This window comes from Echinococcus granulosus, assembly GCF_000524195.1.
Source record: "Echinococcus granulosus chromosome Unknown EG_S00046, whole genome shotgun sequence".
NCBI classification, from domain to species: domain Eukaryota; kingdom Metazoa; phylum Platyhelminthes; class Cestoda; order Cyclophyllidea; family Taeniidae; genus Echinococcus; species Echinococcus granulosus.
In genome coordinates, this window is record NW_020170426.1 from 405,105 (window position 1) to 432,226 (window position 27,122).

At 42.1% G+C, this 27,122-nt stretch overlaps 4 protein-coding genes across 4 annotated transcripts; 2 read left to right on the forward strand and 2 right to left on the reverse strand. All coding sequences in view use genetic code 11, as the record gives it.

Moving 5' to 3' along the window:
- Nucleotides 1-1,579: 1,579 nt before the first annotated feature.
- On the forward strand, nucleotides 1,580-7,080 carry EGR_05822 (Cyclic nucleotide-gated cation channel beta-1; the record flags this gene model as incomplete). The annotated part of the gene is made up of 15 exons (XM_024495071.1): nucleotides 1,580-1,671; nucleotides 1,893-2,056; nucleotides 2,373-2,606; nucleotides 2,698-2,805; nucleotides 2,880-3,091; nucleotides 3,240-3,329; nucleotides 3,782-3,972; nucleotides 4,046-4,182; nucleotides 4,232-4,423; nucleotides 4,462-4,643; nucleotides 5,809-5,927; nucleotides 6,014-6,160; nucleotides 6,230-6,386; nucleotides 6,460-6,510; nucleotides 6,973-7,080. 15 exons carry the CDS (start codon nucleotides 1,580-1,582, stop codon nucleotides 7,078-7,080), a joined length of 2,184 nt encoding a protein of 727 aa, XP_024350534.1.
- Nucleotides 7,081-7,283: 203 nt separating this feature from the next.
- EGR_05823 (Cytosolic Fe-S cluster assembly factor nubp1-A) lies at nucleotides 7,284-8,944 on the reverse strand (the record flags this gene model as incomplete). The annotated part of the gene is made up of 6 exons (XM_024495072.1): nucleotides 7,284-7,360; nucleotides 7,428-7,647; nucleotides 7,702-8,034; nucleotides 8,071-8,442; nucleotides 8,525-8,569; nucleotides 8,855-8,944. 6 exons carry the CDS (start codon nucleotides 8,942-8,944, stop codon nucleotides 7,284-7,286), a joined length of 1,137 nt encoding a protein of 378 aa, XP_024350535.1.
- Nucleotides 8,945-9,660: 716 nt separating this feature from the next.
- EGR_05824 (Endophilin-B1) lies at nucleotides 9,661-12,047 on the forward strand (the record flags this gene model as incomplete). Its single annotated transcript, XM_024495073.1, has 8 exons — nucleotides 9,661-9,720; nucleotides 9,752-9,893; nucleotides 10,035-10,160; nucleotides 10,227-10,372; nucleotides 10,837-10,929; nucleotides 11,004-11,093; nucleotides 11,757-11,862; nucleotides 11,986-12,047. The coding sequence occupies 8 exons, from the start codon at nucleotides 9,661-9,663 to the stop codon at nucleotides 12,045-12,047; spliced, it is 825 nt and encodes a 274-aa protein (XP_024350536.1).
- Nucleotides 12,048-14,842: 2,795 nt separating this feature from the next.
- EGR_05825 (Nipped-B protein) lies at nucleotides 14,843-25,342 on the reverse strand (the record flags this gene model as incomplete). The annotated part of the gene is made up of 21 exons (XM_024495074.1): nucleotides 14,843-14,914; nucleotides 14,988-15,188; nucleotides 15,455-15,546; nucleotides 15,625-15,807; nucleotides 15,884-16,044; nucleotides 16,081-16,297; nucleotides 16,375-16,687; nucleotides 17,352-17,747; nucleotides 18,153-18,451; nucleotides 18,527-19,466; nucleotides 19,544-19,699; nucleotides 19,780-20,151; nucleotides 20,229-20,684; nucleotides 20,761-21,331; nucleotides 21,733-21,999; nucleotides 22,070-23,027; nucleotides 23,106-23,380; nucleotides 23,445-23,658; nucleotides 23,731-24,807; nucleotides 24,878-25,071; nucleotides 25,110-25,342. 21 exons carry the CDS (start codon nucleotides 25,340-25,342, stop codon nucleotides 14,843-14,845), a joined length of 7,647 nt encoding a protein of 2,548 aa, XP_024350537.1.
- Between the last annotated feature and the right edge of the window lie 1,780 nt (nucleotides 25,343-27,122).

Genomic DNA, 27,122 nt, shown 5'->3' on the forward strand with positions numbered 1-27,122 from the left:
GATGAAATGCAAAGGCAATTTTCCATTAGAAAGCAGTTGAAGAATCAGCAGGCATTGCATTTCCAAATATGCTTTTTCTAATATCCGTAAAAGAGGTGAAGGGCAAATGAATTGTCTTTAAAGTCCACCGTCTATCGCCTGCTTTTGCTTCCTCCAAAGTCGATGTCTTTGTTGTGAATCAATTGTTCTGTTACTCACGATTTAGTTCAGAAATTTTATAAAACTTATGAAAATTGGGTTAGATAGTTTAATAAACAACTAATATCACTCTCCACATACTGGATAGGCCAATGAAATGATTATTTAAATATAGAATTTTTAAAAATGAATGAAGATGACGTTGCCTCACCCATTGACTTATTTTTTGAAAGCGTATCTTTTAGGAGAAATATGAGTTCAATTTTGGTCTTCGAGTAGTTGTTTAGAAGTGTATAAGAAATGAAATGAAGTTAAAATATCATCTTTACTTATGACTACTGAAGTCTTGTAAGAAGGATATTATCATTTGGGATAATATCATAGATATTAGAGGTAGAGTACCCTTCAAAGCTCTGTAATATCAAGTAACTTTAATTATATATTTTGACCTGTAAGCGCCTTCAAAACGTGTGCCTTCGCTTATCGGCATGCATTCTAAAAACAGATGAAAGTGGGTCAGTTTTTTGGTATGGCATTGTTCCCCCACTTTCCTCCTATTTTGAGCCCATCTTCACATACCCTAACATTAGTTGAACGTATCTGACGGATGTGACTCAAATTTGTCGCTATGCTATGGTAGAACCTACAGGCCAGAGATGATTTCGTTTTTTGACCGAGGAGGTGATGCATCTTAGTATGAATGCATAATCTTCAATAAGATTTTCTATTTTTTTTCATCTCAAAGAAGTTTATGTTACCATTGCTTTGGATCACTTGTGACTGCGTCATAAATAATTTCGAGTAATAAAAAAAATGGTTTGCACACACATTAAGAGAGAAGGGAAGTCGTGGATATAAATTGGCGAACCCATCCCACGCGCCATAGATGGAAAAGCATGGTAGCCAGTAATCTTCAAAGACCGTCTATTCGTTATTTGCTTCTTTCACTTATGCCGTAAAAGAGACCGATGGGAAAGGGCTGTTGTATTGCTGACTATTTGATTAACTTCCACGTTGAATGATAGGATGAGAAGTGCATTATGACTTGCAACGTTCTTTGAGTGAAAGAACATCACTGGATGTTTCCAAACTAGCCACTTGTAACCCATGCTCCCCACCACACACTTCTAAGGCACACATGCTCTATCTCCACAAGGCTATACTGTGCCCGTATGGGCATTGGACACATTTTTTGCTAGGACCTCTTGATTTGCTAAAACGCAAATAAAGATGATGGGTGGCATCTATCTAAAAAAAGGAGTAGCTAAGACTATTAAATCACTCAATGGGGAGAAACTGCTAATCTTATTCAAATATAGTGTATTTTAGTTTTCTCTTAATCAAAAATGCACCATGTAGTAGTCGCATTTTATTTCCATCCGCGCCAGATAAGCGCATAATCATGTGAGAAATTGAATGGAGACGTGGAAAATAAGGTGAGATGACGGTGGAGGTGGCTGAAACCAGGCCTCGAAAATGCAAAATGTCCATCAAAGTGGCATTCGCAAGTTTGTACCTTGTTGAGAAAAAATGGTAGTTTACAGTGGTGGATGCTTCAACGATGAGGTGTTTGAAAACATTTTGTGGATACTTGGTTGCCCTTCACTTGAGTGAAGCACATTAGTATTTTCCAAATTTCCCATAAGTTTAAGGATCTTAAACCTATCCTTGTCTAATTACGGACTCTGCGTTATTTTCAGCTGGCAAAGGTTATGTACATTTCCGCAAAATAAGCTTTTAAGAATCTGTTTTAGGCTATTGGCACCAAGTGAAGAACTGAACGCGGTTATTAAAACACGTCTGAGGCAATTGAGACAGAGTTTTACGCAGAGAACTGAAACAATTCGAAAACGTGAATTGACGCCCAAGGAAGAAGAAGGAAGTGAAAGTAGTAATGAAGAAACCACGGACGCGGAAGGTATGTAATATAAAACTTAGTGATTGAAGTAGAAAAATAATAATCGAAAAGTCTATCGCTCTATGCAGTGTCGTCGGTTTTGTTTAAGTATTCCTTTTATTTTGTACAACTATTTGTTCTGCCCCGTAAATTAAACAACCTCCATTGCACTTTCCGGGAAAGGGAAGTGCAGTTACCAAATGCTGCAAGTCACATTCGATGCAACCAACTGATTGCATCGGACAGTGGAGATGACGGTATTTATTCCGAGTTATTGGATTGGTTCGAATCATTACTTATTTAAAAAACTCCACTCAGTTTTAATTAACCTTTTTAGCAAGTACCACCCTGAATGCGACTCCTTTGGTTCCGCTTGACTTTGGTGTTGCAGAAGATAAGAGAAAATTTACACTTTGGCACAACCCTTCAAGATATTTGCATATTCAAAGACCATCATGTCTAATTCCACTAAGCCCCAATAAAGTACCCTTTCTGAAAACCAACGATGTGAGAGCCTTCTACTTGGTTGTTGTTGATGATGGCGGAAATCTGGTGCCTTCACAGAACGAAGGTTTGTCAGATTATTCTGATCATTCCTTTTTACTCAATTCCCACTTAAACATCATAATTTATATCTTATTACAAATTCCCATATGTTTCAGTTGAAGTTCTTGGATTGCCTATGAGTGATTCAACAACTTGGCGTTTCCGTCTGCCTTCGTGGTTGCCAACACCTGCAGACTTTGTCGAAGCAACTATTGAACCCACTGGTAATGCTCCTACAACTCACCTTTTACTTATTAAATTTAAATAAATGTTGGTTTCTGTTTTTTTCTCTTTATAGGCTTATTCTACATAATCTGGCTCTTTTTTGTTATGCTCGCGTTTATTTACAATGGAGTAGCGATTCCCTTTCGTGAGGCCTTTGACATCTACGATGGAGTTGAGTATCAAAATTCATGGTTGACTTGTGACAGTGTAGCCGATGCGATTTATTTGGCAGACTTGATCATAATAAAGCCGAGAGTACAGTTTATCGAAAATGGCTTTGTCATGGTAACCCTCTTACATTTAATCATATGAATATTGGAATGCAGGTGAACTTCAAAAGATGCGCAAAACACTACTTGAGGCAACTAAATTTCAAGGTAGATAATTTAGTTGATAATGAACATTTCAATTAATATCTGCCATCCACTTCTAGTTGGACGTTGCGTCGGTGATTCCGTTTGATTTGTTGGGCCTTATCCATGGAAAACCGACGGCTCGATATAGAATTCTTCGTTTTTTGAAGGTTCGCTGATTTGTATTCAAATATTCGGGGAAAAATTTTGTCCATATTTTTGTTTGCATTATTTAAGTAAAAGTGTTTGAAGTACATCCAATAGTTTCTTTAATTCGTTCCTATAAAGCATTAGAAGATATTAATAAAGACCAAGATGGAGGGTGCCCGCTGTTGCAAGCTGGACTGAAGAAATGTTTAACCGTCAATAATTATTCAGAAAGTTAATATTAAAATACCTTGTAGACATATGTAAGCCTGCAAAATTTGGAAAATTGCTCCCCGAATATTCCTGTAGGATGAACTCAACTTCGACGAGTATCTTATTTGACGCGCATTTGCACGACTCACTGCTTCCAATCCACTACAGGTTTTATTCCTACTTTTTAACTTATTGTTGATTTGGACGTGAATTCACCGGTTATTGACAAATTTCCAAAATCTTCTGAAATTGACATCGATAGTTCCCCGTTATGCTCGAGTTCTTTGATCGAACTGATTTGCGCGTCAGTGCCGGTTTTGCGGTCAGATTGGCCAAGACAATTATCTATCTAATCTACGTCATTCACGTGGAAAGCTGTGGCTACTACGCTTTTAACCGTATCCACGGTCTCAATGCAAGTGATTGGTCCATTGGTAACCAGAACAATAATCCGTAAGAATATTTTAACACCAGATTCTCCTAAACCGTTAAATTATTCTGCTTTAAGGTCAAACTTTTCTTTCAGGTATATTTACTCCTTCTATGTGGCTACCAAAATGGCGACTTCGATTGGCAACCTCCCTCATGCTACCAATCCACTTGAGTTCGTCTTCATGACCGTCTACTGGCTGACTGGAGTCTATATCTCCGCCATTCTGATTGGTCAGGTAAGCACTCACATTTGAGAATACTTCTCCCTTTAATTTGATAGTATTTTATGCCATTCTGGTGAATTGTTTCCAGGTAATCGATATTTTGGACAGTAAAAGTGCGGAAAAGGAGGCCTACAAGAAGTTAATGAACGCAACTTTAACCTACTTAAAGCGCATAAGGGCACCAGAAAGGGACATTGACATGGTTAGGACTTGGTTCAACCACAACTGGAGCCAACAAAAGACTCTCGGTGCGTACGTATGGTTGACTCACTCACTGTTTATTCAGATGAAAATATGCTGATTGATGCGCTTCCATTGAAGTTGAAGAAGGATGTGTTGGTTGATGTTCACTACAAGACGTTGAGCAAGGTGTCCCTTTTCAAAAACTGTGAGAAGACGATGATTTTTGATCTCATATGCAAGCTTAAGCCTGTTCTCTTCTTGCCGGGAGCTTTGATCTGTGAGAAGGTGGGAATATAGTCGAAGTTCGGTATAACATAATTTTCCTTTAATATTGCATATTTGACAATTGACCCAAAAAGCCTTTCTCAATATAACTGCCAAGAAACGGCGATGTTTCACACAGATTTTGGTGGCAAATTGTAATTCGCCAATGGAATGAGGGAAAGATACTGTAACATTGGCTTCTTAAAGTACTCGCCTATTTAAATGAAACCACCGCCACAGTGGTAGATATATTGTCAATCATTTAAAGTGCTAGCCAATCGAAAGTTCCTATAGTTTTTGGAATAGCTTGCTGCAATAACTTGTGACGTGTAGACACTCGTCAGATGCATGTGATCACTTATATTCATGTATTGTAAGGCATAGATATGCGTCAATCTATCAGAAAGGAGCTCTTAAACAGTGATCTCCATCATTTTCCCCCTTCCCTGTTTTGAACCCAATGGCACAGTGTCATCATCCACATTCTTTTAATAGCACCTATCCCAGGTCCAAGTAAGCACAACCTTTTCTTAATATAAGGCAATTACAGTCATGCGCGAAAAAGAATAGACAGATGGAAAGCAAAAGCGAAATGGAAACTGTGATGCCCTGAGTTAGGTTTCCTCCTAGTTTCCCAAAATGCTCCATAAAGGAAAATTTCCTAATCTCACCTTTTATTAGAAAGGACTTGTAGACTGTAATGGTTAACATTTCTGTAAATAAAAAGTCCTGAGAAGTTTTTTACAAATACTAATTTTTGTCATAAATAACTGCTTTGTCAATTACATTTTCAATCAACTCTAAATGAGATATTTCATTCTGCCAGATAAGTACCATCTTCGTTTTACGATAAATCCGTAAAACAACAAGACGTGCTTAGTGATCTGTAGAAAAACAATTCGATTGAAGGCCCGACTAGCTTTTAAAAAGTTCTCCACATTAATAAATGTCTGCATTTTGAATGCATATTGGTAAGGCGTATAAGCATTTCAGAACTTTTTCCAACCTGACTTAACTGCCCTTACAGAGCTCCCTCTAACATCGAGGCAGATATTCGGCGTGTAATTGTAGACCTAGGAAATCCAAATATCACTACCTGTTACTGCGAATTGAAGAGCATCCCTTTTCAGCCAGTAGTTTAGTGCATTGAGAAGTAGTGTTTTACAATTTCCATGCTTTTACACAGGGAGAGGTTGGAATGGAGATGTATATTGTGAAACAGGGTTTTGTTGAAGTTGTTGGTGGGCCAGATAATTCAATTGTCTACGTCACTCTAAAGGAGGGGAGCGTTTTCGGAGAGATAAGGTGAGAGATCCCCTACGACCATTTCTGTTTGCTATGCTACTTTCTTGCCACATATATCCCGAGATTTGCTCATTCGCTCGTTTAAGCCTGTTGGCGCTAAAGGGCAAAAACATACGTACAGCTACAGTTCGCTCTAAAGGTTATTCGACACTCTTCCGTCTGACCAAGTCTGATTTCGAAGAAGCCATGAAGAATTACCCTACTGCCTACAACCATCTCAAAAGAAAAGCTCAGTAAGTGTAATCCCAAATGTAAAGTTGGCCCCGTGTAAGTTGACGATAATGAAACGTATGCTCTTTTAGGAAGATGCTTACGAAAGACAAGAGGAAGGCAGATGAAAAAGCAAAGGCCATTGAGGTCAAAGAAGTTAAAGAAATGGAAGAAATTGGACCCAATGGAAGCCTTGAAATCATCCCAGACTATCGCAAACTTTCCAAAATGTCCATGGTTGTGGATCAGGTAAAAGTATGCAAAAAAGTAATTTTGCGCTGGTTTGTAGACTTTATTACTTTGTCTTCTTGTCCATCATTAGATAATGGAACGCATAAAAAGCTGCAGACTGCAAAACGTGGAGAAATCAGGGGTAAGTTCCATCTTGCCATAAATTTACTAAAAACTCGCAACTTTGTGACGACAATACAAGTACATTCAAATTATCACTTGCTTCAGTTAAAGCTGGTTGGCTCGAGCGAGGTGAAAAATCTACAAAAAGTAATTTTTGCAAACTCAAGTTGTGCCCTCTGAAACTGTGTAAAACACATCTCTGGAGAGACGCCGTCATACATAATTTAAAAGTCAAATCAGTTAAATGGCCAAATTGTCGACCATTTCAATTTCTGTTTACTAAAAATAAATTTCTCAGTCAACAAAAAGTAGCGTTTCCATTCAATAAGTCTATGTAATGAAATGGGGTCACGGCCAATAACCACTGGGAGCGACTTAGTAAAGGAGCGTTCCTAAAGTCTACTATAAGAAGATCAGTAGCCAATGGTTTGTACAGAATTTTGCCTTGGATTCCTTTAACGAAAATATTATTTATTCCAAGGTCGAACCGGATGACGAGGCAACGTTAAACGAGGACGTAAGCAGCTTGCCTGAGGAAAGTGTTTCAAGCATTGATTCCGAGGGGAATTTGCAAGAACTGTCAGATTGACAGCACTTTTATTTCGGTCATCAGTGTTGTAGAAACTTATTACAGAATAGTAGATTCCGTATAGATGCTCTTGCTTTTCCTATTTTAGCGTACCACATTCAATTTAAACATTACTTCTCAACAACAAATTGCGAAATTTCCCCTCAACAATAATTAGCAAAACGGGTTCTCCTTCAAATATGAAAATTAAAACCTTTATTTAGTCAAACACGGATCTGATTAAGTTTCATTTTGATAATGGTAGTCAATGAGTCAAACGACTCTGTAACGGCCAACTCATCTATAAGGGATAATAGATAGAGTAAGTACAACAAAAGTCTAAAAGAATAAATAAGACCAGAACATACCGGTTTCCTCGAAAGGACATCGCCCTTCATCTAAGCAGCGAGTTAGTCGAGAATCGAACGGGATTCGACCAATAACCTCCAGTCCGCTCAACGAATCGGCTCCACCAGTTGTCCTCGGGAATAACTCAGTTGAAAAACCACACTTGGGACACTCAACTGCAGACATGTTCTCGACAATCCCTACTACTTGGAGGCCGATTTTTTCACAAAAATTTATCTCCTATTGGAATGAAAGGTGTTTAAATAGCCCCGACCTGTTTGCTTAAGAACGAACCTTCCTGACGTCACTAAGAGCAACTTCTTGAGGGGTAGTGATAATCAAGGCAGCAACAGGACACCCGGCAGCTTTTATGTAGGGTACAGATGAGAGATGCTCATCTGAGGTACCCGGAGGAGTGTCGATTAGCAGATAATCCAAAGGTGGGGCTGTTTCGTCGCTATAAGCATCAGTCCAAGAGACCTTGCAAAGGATATCACGAATAAAGGAGTTTTTCTGCGGTCCCCGCCAAACCAGTGCCTGATTAGGCGATATCAAAAAGCCTACAGACATCAGTGCTAGGTTGTCTGCCACAAAGACTGGCGACCAACCTGATGCACTTTGGTGAACCTAATTAAGACTCTGTAGATTCCATCTAAAGCTCACCTCAGAATCCAAACATCCCATTAAACAGGGTATTGAGGGTCCACAAATGTCTAAGTCCAGCAGCCCCACCTGATCGCGACAGTAATTTTGACGAGCAAAAGCCCAAGCCAGACAGGCTGACACAGAGCTCTTGCCTACACCGCCTTTACCAGAGAGGACAAAGAGGCAGTGCCTGACTCGACCAAGACGTTTGCGAAGCTCAGCTACAACCTCAGGCTCACGCTCTTCTAACGATAGTTTAGCGGCACCACTTGTGCACAGTGCTTGGTTTGGACATCCAGCGCATAGGGCGTCACGCCCCGCAGATTCGCTTTGGGGACCCGGGCAGCTCACTGGGGCGTTTTCAGGTGGGAATACACCGTCTGCATTCATCTATTGTGAAATGAATATGTTTAATAAGATGCAAGCCCATAATAAAGAATAAAAGTGTAACACAAGCATCCAAAAACCCTACCAAAGACAAACACAGTTTCGAACTTTCGCTCCAATCAACACCGTACTTCGATAGTATACCACAGAAGGCATGTTTTTGCAATAAAGACTTTTTAAATGATGAGATATTAGCAGTTCCTCTTGACAAAATTATTTAGTTTTAATTGGGAAAACCTAAGACTCCACAGACAGTGGCAACATTTACCCATTTTTTTCAAAAGAGCAGTCTTCAGAGGGTTGCCTATCAGAATAAAAATTCAAGAAATTTCCTTTAATTTTAAATAAGGCGAAAACTATATATAGGATCGTAATGTTGGCTGGAAATTATACATTAATGTAACAATTTGAATACCTGGCTAATGCCTCGTATTGGTTTCAAGAGCACTAGGAGCTCCTCCATTGTATGTGAGGCGAGATGTGTGCTATAGTCTTCCCTTATCATTTTGCATCGCATACAAGCACTGCTCAATCAAGTGCAATATATCGGATTGTTTAACTCGGTTCCGCTAAAGGACTACTTTGTGTCCCGACTGATGTACCTTGATCAGGTAAGCTGATGTCTGAGCCGTATTACTAGCTCTACTCCCTTCTGTATGCAAAAGGTTTAAATAGTCTACCCAAGTATTGAGTAATGCGATGGCGGTTTGTCCTTCGGTATCGGTGAAGCGCCACTTTTGAACGTGCCTTCTTATAACTCGCTGGGTGGGCTGGCCTTCGGGCCATGCCAGTAGCCCAAACACCTTCTCGGTGCTGAATATATATTTTTTGCCCAAGTATCGTGTCTTCTTCCATCTTCGGGGAAGTCTCGGGACCCTGCAAATGTCTCGTTCGTCTTTGGGGATGACTAGGGGTGTGACCCATTTCTGTAGACGTTTCATGTAGGTACAACAGCAAAAATTAAGCGCAACTAAAAATTTAATTTTAAATCCAAAAAGATGTAAACAAGAATCTGGGGAATGCTTTAATATTATCTAAGGCTAATCGACCCATATACGGTCACAAAAATGTCTGCTGTTCTTTCAGTAGCCTCATTAACTTAAAACTTAAGCTTTTTTACACAATAACTTTTAGCTTTGCCCCTAATTTTTCTTCACAATACATTTTTGTTGAAATCATTTGAAACCAGTATCTTCAAGGCTATCTCTGAACGCCCTTCAAATGGCGGCGTTTGGAAAGTTCATCGACGCTGCTAGTACGGCTTTCAACCGTGCTAGTCAAGTGAGTGAATAAAAACAAACACCATTTGTAGTTTACAAACGAAATTCGTGGCGCTGCGTCGAGATCGAATCACCCTGATGATATAGTTGCTGATTTTGATACTGCTGATAGACTGAAGAAAGTTTGTGATAAATTGCAGTCAGGCATCACAGCATGGCTTAATCCTAATCCGGGTATTTTGCAACTGCGTTAATTTGTTTTTTGGCTTTTTATAATTTCACTTGGCAATAACTTGCCCTAACAATTTATGTATCCGTCCCTTAACCCCATACCCCCAAACAACCATGGCTAGAATTTGGGTTTCATATTTTTAGCTGACCGGATGCAAGACATGGTATTGGAAAAGTTTGATGCCAAAAAGCAGCCAAAACTTACCTCTGCTGAGCTTTTGGGGAAACTAGAGCAAGATCTAGCTGCTGAGTTGTTTCAAAGTTCGGCTGGTAAATTGCATTGTTTAAAAGTTACGTCCATGTATAAGCCACTGTAACTGCTTTACGCAATTATAGATGATATACTCAGAGTGATGCTTTCCCAGTATGGACAAGTGCAAATGGATATTGGGACTGCGGAGCGCTTGCTAATAAGTGAAGTTCAAAAAGGCATTTTGGTGACGACTAAGTACTACCTTGATACTGTCTGGCCAAGCATTAATGTATGTTATTGCGATTTTGTAAGACATGGAATCCATGACTACTAGATTCTGAGTTGGGTAATTCAACCAAAACATCAGAGAATTTGCCTTTTTGCTTCACAAATACGACTTTTGCTATTTTCTAGGAAAGTTGTTTGAAACCTGGATTATTTCTTGCAAACTGTGCATCAATTTTCAATAAACAGTTATGCTTTGACTCTGAAGTCCTCAATTCTTTGTTTAAATTCCATGTATCTGTTATCAATCTGCATGAGGTAAACTAATGGCTACTGTGTTTATACACCTATTAACCGATGATACTTATTATACTTAAAGCAATTTCATGGCTTTATTCTATCTTCGATGTCTTTTTTAGAAAACATTTCCTTATTCAAATTTTTTTGTCCCTTTAGTTCTTTTTCTCAAAATAATATGTCACGTCTACTTTGAAAGCGTTTGCTAGTACTACCCATTATCTGATTTAGACACAGCGGCGTTCGCTAGAGCTTGCACGCTTGGATTTTGACTCTGCTAGAAAGAAGAAAGAGTCCTGTACATCGGACGAAAAAATTAGACCTGTAATTACCAAGTTTCTCATGGCATTTTATGCTTAAGTCACACAGTAAATAATGTTTGAAACTCTCGTTTTTAGTTGTTGGCTGCACTGGAAGTGGCTCAAGCTAAATACAATGAGCAGATTGTAGCTACTAGACAAGTCGTTTGTCAACTTAAATCAATCCAGGTTGGTTCTTTATTTTCCCTTTACCCATTTGCTAATATCATATCGTGCTTAGCAGTTAAAGAAAGTTTATTGTGCACAACATGTCACGATTCGACCACTCCCTTATTTGGCCTTATTTAGAGCTAAGCTTGATTAAATGGGTGGCAGCATCTACTTGAATGCATTTGCGTGTTATGAAAAACTCGATGTCCTAAGAGTATTCACTTGAATGGTATCCGAGTGGTCTTTAACATCTGCATCATTAGGTAAAAAGGAGCACAAGTGTTAATCACCCCAACAAGTTCACTCAAGTGCATAAGTGTCTCCACACAGGCAGTTTGCAGGCGACGCGTGGCACGGAGTTATCGATTAGTCGATGTCTCATGTGCACCTTTACATGCCAGAGGAGACATGCTCTGGTGCAAAGCCAGAGCAGCGTTTCCTCTCAATGATTGGATATTTTTGAAATTAATTTTGCATCAAATTACTGCATTAAGATGTGAATGTCAGCTATTACATTTGCGTAAATGCGTTATTCCATTTTTGCGTTAGATATAATCACCCTACACACTTTTTAAATTCATATCAAAATCACCTTGCATAAATGATTTGTTTTGCCTCAGCAGTGGTAGAAAATGATTTATATGCGAGTAGACAGTGTATGGGTTGTATTTATTCTTGTAGGAGGGTCTTAGCGATGGTTTGAAGGCAATGGCAGCCGCTCAAGCACGCTACTACAGCACATGTCAAGAGCAGTTGCGTCAACTGACCGGGAAATTTGACAGCTCCGGTTCGCATTCCTGAAGTCAGGTTGGAATGGGTTTTTTTAGGAAAAATGCTATTTTGGTCTGGTTATTTTAATAAATTGAATGTTAAATATTGTTCACTTAGTTTATCACATCCTCTTTTGCAGATCGCCTGCAAACACGACACGATTCCGTGAATTGCCATTCTGCTATAAATAATGCTATCTAACCAAGCTCTCTACAATTTGTCAGTGCCTTATTATAACACATTCATATACTACAAAGGATTCTCACTACTTGGCAAGTTACGCGTATACAACCTTCTGTAGGGCGTTCCAGCATCGATCTCGGCAAACACATGTCTAAACTGACCAATTAAGGTTTATTTTAAAATTATTTTCTAAGGTAACGGGTTCACTACCATTGCATTTATTAAACATTGACCTCCTATCATAAATACTTTATGAAGTAACTAAAAAGCGTGTATAGTTTATTATAATGAAAACCAAATAACTGTAAAGAATGGTGCTCTACTCGCTGAAGTAGCTAACATTACAGTCTATAACCATTTGTCGACGCAACATAAGCTTAATTAATACCTTACTTTTCATATTTACTGTTCCTAGAAGCTAAGTGGAAGCCTGGCCCAGGCTACTCCCTTTTCTGCCTTACTGTTTGCTCACTTAATTTCGTACATGATCATGTGGTTGTCTAATGCCAAGTAAGGGTGGAAAATCAGTTGCTCACGTTTGAGTCGTACTGAGTGAATGTCGGCTGAAACTATTGCTTGATCTTCAACAAGCGAGCCATTGCATTTGCAGCCTAACGCACAGGCACAACACAGTCATGTGAGAGCGAGGTGGTGCTTAACGGGCGTTACAAGTCGGTCAGCCATCTAATAACTTAGAATGCATTGAGCATTTTTATGGGCGAAAGAAGTAAAGAATGATAGCCTTTAAAATTCATTGTCATCCATCTGTTGTTAATATATGTCACACGACATCTATCCGGCCAGTGGCGTCTGCAGTTATCTACTCCTAGTTGAGGCAGGTTTTAACTGATAATTGCTCGTCTTAAACTTGGTAGGGATTGAAATAGAGTACTGTATAGGTACAATGATAAATCTAGGCTTTACTATGAATCCATATAGGTTAATGCATATAATTTCCAAGTCCCTCTAACTTACAGTTAGGCAACGCTCTGAGTTATATCGACAATGGCACTAATTTAAGGGTCATTTGATGCAATACTTCAAGGCTGATTGCTCAATTATATTTATTACGCATAGCAAATACACCTTTGCGCAAGGCGGAGCACATTCGCGATGAATTCCTCATAATTAAGATTGTCCACACATAGACCACGTCAGTCAGTGAAAGTAGTAGCCTAAAACGACTTAAAGTCATAGGCACTAAGTCCCAATTTCCGGCCAAATTTTATTCTTAAGACGGCCAGCAAATAAATCCCCAGTCCCTGTTGATGGCGATAACCTATCGTTGCTACAAGTTTGCACAAATTGCAACATGTATTGTATTAAAATGGAAAAGCTGCACCTAGCTACATCACCATACTCCCGAAAATATTGATTTTGTAAGAGATATGTGACAAGGTGATTGGTCAGTGACAGCTGAGCCTCTAAATGCTGATCGGCAGTCTGCAGGCCTCATGTAGGTACGAGGACCATTGGAAGTGCAAAATTCGAAATAAGTTTAGCGGTGTTCTGGAGTGTGGCTTTGGTCTCAGGGTAGTCATCAGCCATTGTTGAAATATCATTGTCACGCATTCAGTGCGCACATTCTTAGACGCTTGTTTCCGCACAGGAACACCGACACTGATGCACACTCTATGTGCTCACCCAGAGAAAGGCCCAAGACGGAAAGTAACAGCTGGGATGGGGAATATTTGTTAGATTAATCAGACAGTTTCTATACTGGCTTACTCGTAGAACAAGGTTTAATCGGACAGGAGAATTAAGTGACAACAGTGTGTTAACCCCTAATTGGACTTTGTTATTCAGATCGGTCAAGCCAGCCCACTGGACAGATGACACATATAAATGCAACGGCGTCCCTACTTACCAAGCTGAGCAACAAACCTCACCCCGACATCCCATTGTAGCAAATACGTACCCAACCATGAATGTAATCTCTACCTTTCACGAAGTTTAAGAATGCCCCAGAAGTTCAGCACTCTATCTCCCAAACAAGGCTAAAAATTACCAAAGAGCGCATATAGGTGTCCCCCTACTAAAATAACCGTACAGATGCCTTACAACTACAGGGTGTCTGAAAACAAGTCCGATTGCAACCCTTAGCCAATCCTTCACCTCAGAGCACAATTTGGCTACCCGCCAGGTCGAAGTGACCACACGATCACGCGCCAGATTGACACACTTCTTTAAGCGCCATGGTGACATCTGCTAAATGATAATTTGTTCGCAGTATTATTTTTCTGTAAAACAAAATTAAACAATCGACTTTGAAACGAAACCAATAAACCGGCCTCCGTGTTATTATATATATTTTATGAGTAGAAGAATTTATAGGGAAGGAAAAAGTAGGATTCGCAATCAGGGATATTTTAGAGGTAAAGAGACAGTAATAATATCACGGCGAAGAGTACTGACCTCCGCATAGAGATGGTGCATTCTCAGGCCACATTCCTAAGCCATTGTGATTTTATTGTACAGTGTCTACAGGGAAACGCACATACAAACAGTTACACGCAAGCAGTACTAGCGACGGAGGTGGTGACAGCAGTGACTTTACAGGGGATAGGGAGGAAAATCAATAATTTGCATGATATCTTTGTCGAAGGGAAGGGATAGGAGAGGGCCAAAGGCGAATTGTACAGCAAAATACACGGCTGCTCCAGTCGACTACTAAATGGGGTGTATATACATAAAACAGCCTACAAGGAGCGATATATATGGAGAATCCATAGGGCCCACAATCTAGTCCTTCGGTGTGAGGGTGTTCAGGAAAGCGCTGCCAATGAAGAAGGATTGTTCGGAGGGATCGTTTACTAACCCGATTCCTCCTCTGAAGACAGCGTCTCAGCCTCGGATTCCGATTCGCTGTTGGAGATGTAGGCAGACTAAAGAGAATTAGTGCACGGTTATAAACCAAAAATAAAGCAAAGGAGTTCAAGATGTGCAGCAGAAACTAACCCGAACTCGGGGTTGTCTAACACTTTTCCGCTTCAATACAGGCGTTGACACCGTACCACCACCGCCTCCAGAGGGACGAGAAGCTCGCAAATTTCGGCCGAGGCCACTACCAACCCCACCACTGCCTCCTGCTGCTCCTACGACCGCACGCCGCCTTTGTGGCGCAGACTGAGCCAAAAGAAGACGTGATGCACCACCGACCTAAAGAATCGTAGGCTATGATGAGTTCAAGTGACAAATTGCAGTGCGAAGAGTTATAAACCCTCAACTAGAAAATAATATATGCAAGCATCGCCTAACATGACCTTAAACTTGAAACGATCTCAAAACTAATTGTAATTTTTTAGCAGTGTTAGCAACATCTAACAAAGCAAAGCCAGAAAATTTACAATACACATGACAATGTGCAAGATTAAGCACATTTCAGTGCTTCCACATCTGTATCATCAGCCAAATATTGTTCCTACATCAGAATCTGCTGAATCGTCCTCTTCATCCGACGACCGATTGTGCGATTGTGGTACCAGAGATCGATCAGGCCCCAACCGAAGTGGGATATCTGGAAAGCAACATTGCCTAGCATTAAAATGAACTTGAGTGGCGAAGGACTGAACGGTGGTATTACTTAAACTCTCACCATCCATTGTCATGACAGCTTGCCTATCGTCGCCTCCAAGACCATCGGCGTTAGCAGCGGAATTTGCGGTAGCATCAAAGCCGTCTTCATCGGGCGGATCGATAGAAAGAATAAGTTTGCGGAACTCAAAGAACTCCAAAACCAAGTCTCGTGCGGTATGATGTGTGATGCCCGAATGCATAGCTATGATTAAGAAATGAAAGAGTACATAAGCAACTAAACAGCCGATTCAACCATGTAATTCCTGAAATCAACTTACCCGATTTGTCGGGAGCAAAAAGGGTTCCACATGCATCAGATCTTAGTTCTTCAGTAGCCGATCGTAGACAAAGCGCAGGGAAGAAACGAACACCACTCTTACGTGTCAACTGCTTTTCCCACAGCTTACCCGAATCGGAAGGTGAAAACTTTTGAATTTTGCTGCAAAGAAGTTGAGAACTGAAATAATCACCATACCTGTCGGTGATTCCATAGACTTCCTTGAGGTATTGCTTCAGATTAAGAAGCAAAAGACACGCGCGACTGGCCCTGATAGACTCACGAATCGACGCCAGTCTAGTGGAGTCTGCCGAAAGGATTCGAGATACCAAAGCATCCTCATTCTCCTCTTCCGCCTCTAGTCGCGTCAACGTTGCATTTATACTAGTCCCTTGATCTACCACAACTTGTTGAACTGAAAAAAAGCCGATGAGATGGGAATATTAATCACGAAAAGATCTTGAGAAGAAAAAGGACTAGCAACAAACACACCAGTCTGTGAGTCTGATACTACATTGGGAACGACGCCCGCGCAATCCTTGGAAAAGGGCAACCGATTACCTTCCAAACCCGATACTGCCCAGGAATTAGTGTTGTTTAAGCCGTTGTTAATGGATGCCTGAGATGCAAGAAGCTCCTTTAACTCCGGGAAGAGAGCTTCACGAACTGCCTGAAGTCTTGTGGAGCCGTTTACACTAACAAGAAGATCGATATGATGAATAACAAAGAGAGGTTCAGCCTGGCATTGATAGGGGAAGAAGGCGAGGTTATCGGCCACGTAGACGAGCCTTCCCAGAGAGATATTCTGTAATCAAAATGACAAAAGTGATTTTTACTAAAATGTAACCCATACGTACCGTGCTATTGACTTTTTGGCCTTGATTTGAGAATACGCACAGTTAAAAGTGACAATTGAATTCCACAACTTAAATACTCATAGCTGCTGGAACACAAACATGAAATAACCCTAAATTAATCAAACATTCCTAATTCACGCTTTTACAGGAGGAAAATAATATTTCTATACAGTAAGATTTCACGATATAATCTACTGATTCAGTACAAGTTGAACTCCAACCAAAAAGTGCCCCGCTTATACTGCTTAGACGTAGTATAAGTTGATATAGATCTAGCCGTTTCTGACTGCAAACAACTCATTATTCACAGAAACCAATTCAACCAACTTCAGCATCACAAAACAAGATTAAGCCAACTAAACCTCCTGATTGCTCGATAACAAGGATTTTTGAAAACCTTTACATCGAAGATTTGCCCTATAATACATTCTCTAGACATTAATGTCTACCATATCTGAGCTTGCCAATTAGAGAACTTAGAGGTGGTCCATCGTAGTAGGTATTCGAGCACTAAAAATGTCCAGATGTTTCACGATAGTCACTAAGTAGCAGGACTGCACAAACTGAACACCAGACTAAAGAAGATTTTCCTCGGACAACCTCGTATCTCACCTGCAGCTCATCAAAGAGATTAATCAGGCCATTGAGAAATGCTCGCCTAGAGGTCCGATTAACCCGTAGCATCGAGTAAAGTTGTGAGTTGAGGGCACTTGGGACATCAGAATCCACGTCCCTAGCGCCACGAATAGGACATGCGAAGGGATAGACTGAGGCCAGAACAGAATCACTGATGTTACCCTCATTGGCTGATACCCCGTTGTCGGTGGTGCTGCATCCACTACTTCGACGTGACGGCTTTACAGAAGTTGACTGTGATGTAGCTGTGATGTTGGTCTCAGAGGTGTCATAAACACCACAGCCCTTGCGTTCTACATGTGAAATCTTTGAGGCCGAATGCAGTACCCGTTGAAGACGGTATGAAAAGCAAACACCCTCTATCGCACGCATCTAAAATGGTGAAGAGCATTCAGGAAGGTAATCCACTCCCCCACCCCGATAATATGTTTTCCACCATTTGGAAAAAGCATTCAACAAAACAGGCTTACAGGAGCACCATTATTACACTCTAGGAATAAATGCTTCATAAAAATACTGCAAATTCAAACAAAGCTTAATTAGGACAGTTTGTCCAGAAATGCAACGTTGCGATCATGACCACAATTCCCAAAATCCGGAATGTCGGCGCGCTCAAGTCAACTGACAGTCTACCGATTCAACAATACGGTAGCAGTGACAATTAGAAAAAAGTACATAAGAAAAACGGAAAAGGATTCCTAAGAAACTGCGAAAATCATTCTTGGTATGCTTAACGATCAAAAAAGAAAACCTGCATCAAAAGAAATAACAACGTACGTAAATGAAGCCAGGAAATTTGTTTTCAATCTCTTGTAACTGAGCCTCCGCTTTGATGCGCGTCGAGGCATCCGAATCTGTCTGCATGGCGATAAGATAAGGCACCGTTTGGACGGGATGTATGAGACCCTGTCGAAGGATTGTCGTCACAACCGAAAGAGCGGTCAAACGGACAGGGGTAGAGGGTGAAAAGAAGGTCTCCATAATTTCCTTCAAGTAAGATTGCGCCACGTAGCTACCCGTGCCTGAGGCGACATCTCCCATCACCTTCAAAGACTCCTCTTTGTGCGTAGCTTTCCCTTTAACGATGAGATAAAAGACGTGTTAAAATGCCACGATGGGTACGAAATTCCATTAAGCGTTTATGAACGCACATCTAGCATCCTGTTCTAACATCCTCCTTTCCTCCTCCATGAAAAAGCTGAGAAGATTTTCCAAAACAAGGCTTTTTAACTCTAGATCAGCCGACTTGTCGACATCATGGTCAGCTGGAGCTTGAAGAAGTTCATGGTAGAACTTGCAGAGAGGTGTCCCACAGAGCAGTTCCTTGTGCCGCGTGCAAAGAAACCCCAATCCAGAGAGAGCGTTTTTACGCACCTCCAAGTCGGATACCATGCGTTCCGAGAAAAACATGAGGATTTCAAAAACTTGGTTAAGCGTTTTCGGTTCTGCATCTGTGGAGAAGACATTGATATCGAAATGCTTGCACAGCAAACCCACAGTAAACAATGAGCGTAAAATAGAGGGTCTAAGTTCCCGCGGTAGCTTCGGCATTGATGCCTTGTCTGAGGAGGTCAGGCATTCCCTTCGAATCTTGACTAATGCATTGAAGAAACCCCGGAAGCATTCCATTGCCAAAGAGTAATTTTTCGACACCCGATTAACCACTGCACCGAGGCAAGCAACACACGACTCGAGGACCATCTTGCCCTGTCGGAGGGTAAGTCGAACGAGATCTTCTTCCAGCTGCGCCAAAAATGCTTCCGAGGGGTGTTCAATCAGGGGAATGGTAACCTCAAGTATTCTCGCCACGTAGTGAAGAATCAAAGAGTCTAGATGCGAGGATGGTTGTGCGGGTGCCCCAGGGGCTGGAACATGAGCCGACAGGTAGGGCTGCAGCAACATTGCGTGTTTCACAGTGAGATAGGGTCTAATTTTCGTAAAGAGGTGCAAAGTGGCGAGACAAGCCACAAGACGCTTGGTCTGGCCTGGAATTTCATCTAATCGCATAATATTCTGGACAAGACACTCCACTATCTGGACACAGGCTTTCTCCGCTGGACGAACCTTCTCACCTTCTTCTTTCGTCAAAAGCTAAAAAAATAAGTAATAAATAATACATCTAGATTGTAGCAGAAAAGTGGTACATGAGAACAGTTCTAAGAACTTACACCCTCAAGAAACTGCTCCAACCATTCGATCCCGGTATCCTTAGAAGCAGAAACGACTACGTCAGTAATATTCATAACCTTGTGCAACAGTTTTACGGATTCCTTCTCTCTAACCGGAGTGAACCACAGAGCCTGGAAGACTTCGCTAACTAGTTTCTACGGAAAAGGGGTAGCATTAGTTAGGTCGCTTTGTGAGCCAAAAAATACTACGTACTGAGAGGCTATAAGTACAATACCTTCACACTCTCTTCGTCATTAACACGGCGAATGATCCTAACGCAAATTTCAGCGATGCGTGGAAAATCTGGCTGTTCTACGCAGATATCACGAAGGATGCGAATGACCCTTTTCCGTACGGATACACCCTTGTCACGAATCCGTTCCGATAACATGGGATAGTATTGTGCGGTGAGTTCCGGGCGACAGATAAGAAAACGACCGAGAAGATCGACAGCGGCTTCTCGGACCGATGTAGAAATGTCCATAAGACGAGAACGTACGGCCATCTCAATATCTGAACGTGCCAGCACGCCAGGATCCGCTTCCACAACGGCCGAAAGACATCGTAGCGCTTTCGTTCGAACGGGAACTGATGATTCGCTTAGAAGCTAAACATAATTTCCAGTCATGTCATTCCATGTAATTAATTCCCCAAAAGTATTCGCTATATTAGGCGTATACTTACCTTGCAAATCTGTGAAAGATAAATATCAAAGCTTTGAGAGAACGGCCGAAGACTAGCGAGATAGCGACAGATGAGATAGGCATCCTCGTAATCAATAGAGCCCTTGAACACGACACGCAGGGCTTGTGACTGTTTAGATACGATAGAAGCAGAGGTTGACGTCGGGGGCATCATTCCAGCTACCTTGGGACGGCAACGAGCTCGCCAAACCGAAGGAGGATCACGTAAACGATCCATCAGATAGGCACGACGCAATTCTGCCAACTCAACATCAGAGAGAGCAGCAGCTTCCTTCTCATCCTCGATGTCGTCAATTTTACTACGCTTCCCACGACGAACTCCCAGCTTCTGATGCGTTGACTCCTGCGAAGGGTTCTCAGCAGCAGCTTTATGTGCGCGTTCAACTTCTGTGGTGCAATCTTCAAGCCACTGACCCATGTAGAATTTGCAGGCATACTAAGGGAAAAAACGAAAAGGCACATGCGGCGTCACCACAACGAAACTGCGGGCTAAACCTTCCATAGATACTTACAACTACAACAGGATCAGATTCGTCTTCTAGAAGGTAGTCTAGAACGGCGTCTCGAAGAACAAGTATTTTATCCATCTTAGACAAATTCACTTCCAAACACTTCTTCATTTTTGATCTCTTTTCCTCTTTCATATCCTTTACGTCTTCAGATCCCTCTCCCGCTTTTCGAACGTCCGTAGTCAAAAATGAATTGGTTGAAGAGGAACAAACCTCATTAACGCTTTTTTTGTCGGCATCACCACCGCCCCCCTCTTCATCATCCTCTTCTTCGCTTTCCGACTGACTACCTTCAGTTAGTTCACGCAGAATAACATTTATGTCATGCTCCTTCAGCTGACTCGTCACTGCGTCCCGACGCAGAGTCGAAGCCACTGTACCAAGGTAGTCAACGCTGGTCACCCGGATCGACTGGTCAAGTGATTTATTGTTGAACTGCTGAACCAGCAGGCTTCCAAGAAGGCTCAGCATAACTTCCGCCGCCGGCCACTCTGGCTTATTCACAGTGAGGAGGAGATCGTTAACAAAGTTCTCAAATATAATCCGATAATCGTCTTCGCCTTTAGTCGTTGATCTGTTATTAGAAAGGGAAGTGTAAGTGCTCTAAAGATTACTGCATCTGTTATTCACAAATACCTGAGAGCTCTTAAGAAATCAACTTTTCAAGCCAGAACAACGCCCTTGGAATAGCGAAGAAAGGCTAGCCCTTCAGATCTGACAGTTATAAGGTGAGATAAATAGGATGCTAATCTAGAGGAGTATACATAACTAGTAAATCCAGAACTTCCCGTCGAATCACGCATTCGAGTAAAATGTTGCATTCGGGTCCCAATTTTCATGCATCCATAACACTACTGGAGCCATGAACAGAACTCTTTGGAAAAAGTCGCTTTTAAGACATCGAAACCAGATTTCAGACATAATTAGACTATAACAGCCAAAAGATGGGAAATGAGAAGTGACTTTGAGACTTACTTCCTGAGAAATGCGGAAAGGAAATTATGCGCTGTGATAATAGCTTTTTTGTAGGAACTCGTGACCAGCACCTCATCATCTGGCCTGTGCACAACAGGTGCATTCTGTCCAGTTGCATTTCCACCGCTATCCAACTTGTCTTCAGCACTCGCACCGTCTGACACCCGCTGCTGGCTAGAAGCACTTGAGGTGGGCAGCTCAATCACTGACTGAACCAAGAGAAGCGCCAGGGCCGTGAACATCTGAATACTCTCCTCGGAGTTCAGCCTAAAATGTTCAATTAATTTTTCTTTGAAAGTGCGTAACGTCCCTCAAGCCTCGAATGATAAGCACATACCTGTATGTTCGGAGATTGCGCTTACTCGAGGGAAGACGCGCAATGCCGGTGATAATTTCCTCAATAATAAGTTTCCGACAGAAAGGATACTGAGCGAAGACCCCGGTAACCAATTTAAGGCCCGCCAATTGCAATTCGCTGACGTTTTCCACAAAAAAAATTGACACACCGACGGAATAGAGTGAGAGCACAAGACTATCAGTGAGGCGTTGAATACTAACCAGCTCGGCCAATCCTGTGACGATCTCTAAAAGACGGTAGTAAAGATGGACAACCGTAGGTGACTTATGAGTGTCGCGCTCACGAGCACGCCGAGACTTTATGCTACTCTGATTGTCCTTCGCTGAGTTTTCAATTCTGTAGGCTGGGTCATACTCCGGGTAGATACAATTGGAGAGCTGGAAACGGGTCACCTGAACCGCCTGTTCTATTACATCTTCCAAATAGATTTCGCGAGGCATGTCCTTAGAAGTCATCAAATTCAACGCAATTAGACTGGCACCAACAGAACGGGATATTTTCTCCATGCCCTCCTGATCCCCAACGACGCGGATGACGCTCGCTCCGTCACGAATGTTGAGTAAAAGGAGAGTAAGTAATTTGAGAAGACGATCAGTGGGAACTTGATTGGCCGCATGCGTGCTCTTCAGCTTCGCAGCGTCACGACACAGCTCCGCAATATTGGAAGGAGAAATTATAGCTTCCGCTAAGACGCCATCGTCACCGGCGCTGTCTCCGCTGGCTAGAAGATCCACCTCCTCTACAGCCTCGAGCACATGGTCGATATGGGAGAGGAATTTTTTTAAACTACTTGCTGATGCGGCGTCAGAAGAGCCCACGACCTCCGAATAAGAGTTTAGAAGCTTGTGATGAACGCGCTCCCGTACTGGCCGAGAGTGCTCCGCAGCGACCTTCTGCAAGTGCGGAAACCTCTGTTCGGCTGGCTCTTTAATGCGAACTAACGAATAAATGCGGAGCAAAAGTTAAATATGAGGAAACTAAAGGTAATACAGTAAGGAAAACCGTAAAACCTTACCCTCAAACGGTGCATCATCGTCGTCAGGTCTTCGACGCCTTCGAACACTACCGCCGTCCTTATAACATTCTTCATCGGGTACATCCTCAGTGTCACCATCCATCCCAACGTAAGAGCAACGACTAGCACCCGCACCACTGACACCTCCAAGACCCATTCGAGACGAACGCAACGAGACTGCAATAGGATCTTCAGCATCCAATGTAGAATCCTCGATGCTACCAACCTCCGCCGTTGCAACCATATCTTCAGCACTACTTCGACGCGGAAGAGGTCTACGGGGACAAGAAAATGAGTTATTTCCCAGCAAGAACAAAGCATAGCAAAGTGTGTGCATACTTGGGGTAGTCTTTGTCATTTTCCAAAACATAATCGGCAGCGAGAGCCGTGGGCTGCCTGGTCATGCGTCGACGTTTGTTACGCAAGTAGTTAGCCTGCCGATCAACCGCGGCATCCCAGGCCGAAGATTCATCCGAATTCCTATCGGAATTTCTTTGACCTGGGTATTTGACCGTCCAAGTGCGCAAACCCTCCACCTCATTACATCTTCGTCCTAATCAATTGGAAGAGTGACGGGAACGTTATAAGTGAAATAATCACAAGAAGCTCGATTTGAAAAGCTTACTTTTGGATACAGGAGCTCTCCGTCTAGCTGCGGGCTTAGCAGGAGCAACTTTGGCAACTGGTGCGGGCATGGAGGTCGATGATTGTGGCTTACTGGAATTGAGATAGCTCGCTAAACCCAGGGGGATAGCTTGAGAAAAGCTAGGTTCAGGAGGCTTAGTGTGCGTCGAAATGTCCAACGACGCATTTTGTAGGTCGGATATGTGCTCCAGGAAATTTCCAGGTAACTTCGTATCGTACTCGAGGTGTGAAGCGATCATGAAGGAACCCCGATAAACACTACTATCACCGCTACCTTGCACCGCAGGAGGGTGGGCAATAGGGGGAGAAAGATTTGTGACAGAAAGCAAATCAGCGGCTAGGAAGTCGGTGTAATTCAGTGCGGAGGAGTTGGGAGGGTGATTTGGGGAATTGGAATGGGCCATTACAGATTGAGGCAAGCCCTTTAAGAAGTTTTCGTGGAACACAGCGAAATCGGGTTTAACTTGATCAAAGACGCCTTGTAAATCGAACGGTGGATTGGCGTCCGGACTCCCGATCCGACCAACCGCAGGATGAGGGGAATGCGGGGCTGAGACCGAAGATTTGAGACTAAATGGCTCCCTTGTCGCACTTGGAGAGGACACAAGGACCGGTTTAGCGGTCATAGGAACTCCATTGGCTGACGGAAGAAGCGGCTCAACGCGACTCACACTATCCACTAGGGAGAACCCCTTGTCTCGGCTATGATGCCGCTTCCTTCCACGGTCCTTAGACTTTTTATGCTTTTTCTCCTTTCGGTCTCTAGATAAAGAATCCAATGGCGCATTGGCCTCGCTGGTTGTGGGACGTTTGAGCGAGAACTTAAGCAGGATCTTCTTCTCATCAGGTTTGACATCAACGCTGACGCCGTAGGGAGTTAGTGCAGTAGAATCATCCGCGTCGTTCGAATGATCATCGCTTACAGAACCACCAGGTGTAGCAGCATTGGACTCTCCCCCACTGGAGGCCTCCTGATTTACATATTCCAACCTTCGTTTTTTTCGCCTTTTTTTCTTATGCTTCCGCTTTCCTGGGGATGCAGACTCCTCGTCAAATGCTAAAATAAGCCAGGATTCAGCAATCAACCGTAACACACGTAACTATAAATTGATACCATGAATGCTCACCGTGATTACGAATGTCAGAATCATTTAAGTTCTGCTGAATATCGCGACTGAAATTGAAAGAATTTGACTTAATACGCATGCAGGAGTTTGACTTCGAACGAAATATAGAAGCATCTCTTTGAAGCACAGATACGAGGACTGGAGGAAGAGTGGGGTTCTCGACGGGTTCAGTCGCATTGTCATCATCGAGATCACTATATAAGAAAAGTCAACAGGAAATGCAACGACGTACATATTGTCCGTCGAAACCTTGGACAGGGCTTCAGTGATGCTACCAATCAGATTTTCATCTTTAGAACAAAGGCATCGCATGACATCGTTTGAAATTTCTGGATCAGCAAGAAGGCTGTCACTACTAGATCCGTGTGGAAAGGCAGATGGTAGAGGGAGTTCTGGCAATATGTCCGTCAAGCTAAAGACTGCTCCAAATGACTGAATTGGAATTCGACTTATATCACCATTCATTATTCCTAAAACTTGTCAAATTAAATTAATCTCAGTAAAACGAAATAACTTTATTAAAAAAACGGTTCCCTACACATTGCACAATATATGCACCTGAGTAATTTAATGCAAGGAGAAGTAAGACGCACTATGTAGTCATCTGCAACCAAGAAGACCGTCATTGGCCAAATAAAACAACAAGAGAAAGAATAACAAGCTTCCCCAATGCAGACATATTGACATACATCAAATGATTTAAACAAATGAAGGTACTTGAATTTCCCCCTAAAGACCCCCTCAAAAGCAACTAAGGAATGTAAAAGAGACATTAATTTAAAAAATAACTAAAAACATAAAAAAAACAATATTTGAAAAGTTTAAAGATACAGCATACGCAAATAATTTTTTACAGAATTACACAAATAAAAATTATGGCGCAGATTTGCAAAGTGTTGAAAATTTCCAGGCTAAAAAAAATTTAAAAAATTTTACATTGCAAAAGTTGTTGCGAAATGAAACCAAGAAGACAGCTGGCGAACCTCCGTTGGAAAACAAGTTTCAGTCTTTAAGGCTTTGCTATGAAATACTAGCACAAATACGTAGGAGGAAACACAAGTGTATAAACATGTAGGCAAACTGCATAGCAACGCCTAAATTGCCGTTTTGAACTCCACAAAGCACGTAATACTCTAGGTTTTCCTAAGAACTTTACGGAACTAGCCACAAATTAGTGTGTAATACGATAGTGGTTTATCCCTCGGTTCTGGTGAGGCGCCACTTTTGGGCTTTGAATTAGCCTCCTTGCACCTCGCTGGGTGGGCTGGCCTTTTGAGCCATGCCAATAGCCCAGATACCTCCGTGCTGAAAATGTATATTCTGCCCGAGTATTTTGTCTTCTTTCGTCTTCAGGGAGTCTCGGGACGCTACAAGTTTCAAAGCCCAAGCCTAAAAAATTTTGCTTATTAAACGTTGGCAGTTGCGCCTCAATGTTTACCTAATTTGATTAATATTCAGAGCCCCCGCTTAAACTTTATTTGTTTGAAATTTAAATGTGGTTGCAGCCACCAGTGGAGGAACTATTGTAGTGAAAAGTAGTGAAAAGTGTCTATGAGCCACACTCACAACTGATTGAACGTGAGTAAAACTGAAAGTCTCCTAAAACAAAAAAGACTATCTAGGCAGCATAAAATCATATTTTCTGCACACAATAAAGCCTAAGGCTACTAGCTTGGCCCGGATGCCAGCCCATGCAGCGAGGATACAATCGAAAAGATCCAAAGCAGCTCCTTTACCAAAACTGCGAGTTAAACAACCGGTGTATTGCGTAATCCCCTCACCTAGAGAGCGTCTTTTTTAAGGCTTTGCTTAGTCGATCCCTTGGTTTAGCCACCAATTATTACTCGGTGCTGTACGAAAATTCCAGGAACCAACTGCGCCAGTCATGGACTTTCCATGCAACTCGGGCTATGCTTGACCGCAACATCACTGATCTATCCTGTCACTCCTACTGCATCAAGAGTTTCTTCCTGTCTGGAAACCGGACTGGGGGACAGGGAATATATTGGCTATCCCGCGTGCCCATAGTCAGTCGTAGGAACGCCGGCTTCAAAGCAGAGTCATGTGGCAAAGAGCAGGGTTTAACATAGTTCTGTGGGGGTAGGATTTAGTGTCTGTTTCTCGTCACTTTGTTCTCACTTCAGAGCCATACCGCTCCGGGTTCCATCCAGCTAGTAGAGAAGTGGAGGGGGTATCGCGTTTTCGCTCCGTAAGGAACTTTTCCACAAGGTTGACTGTCAGTGTC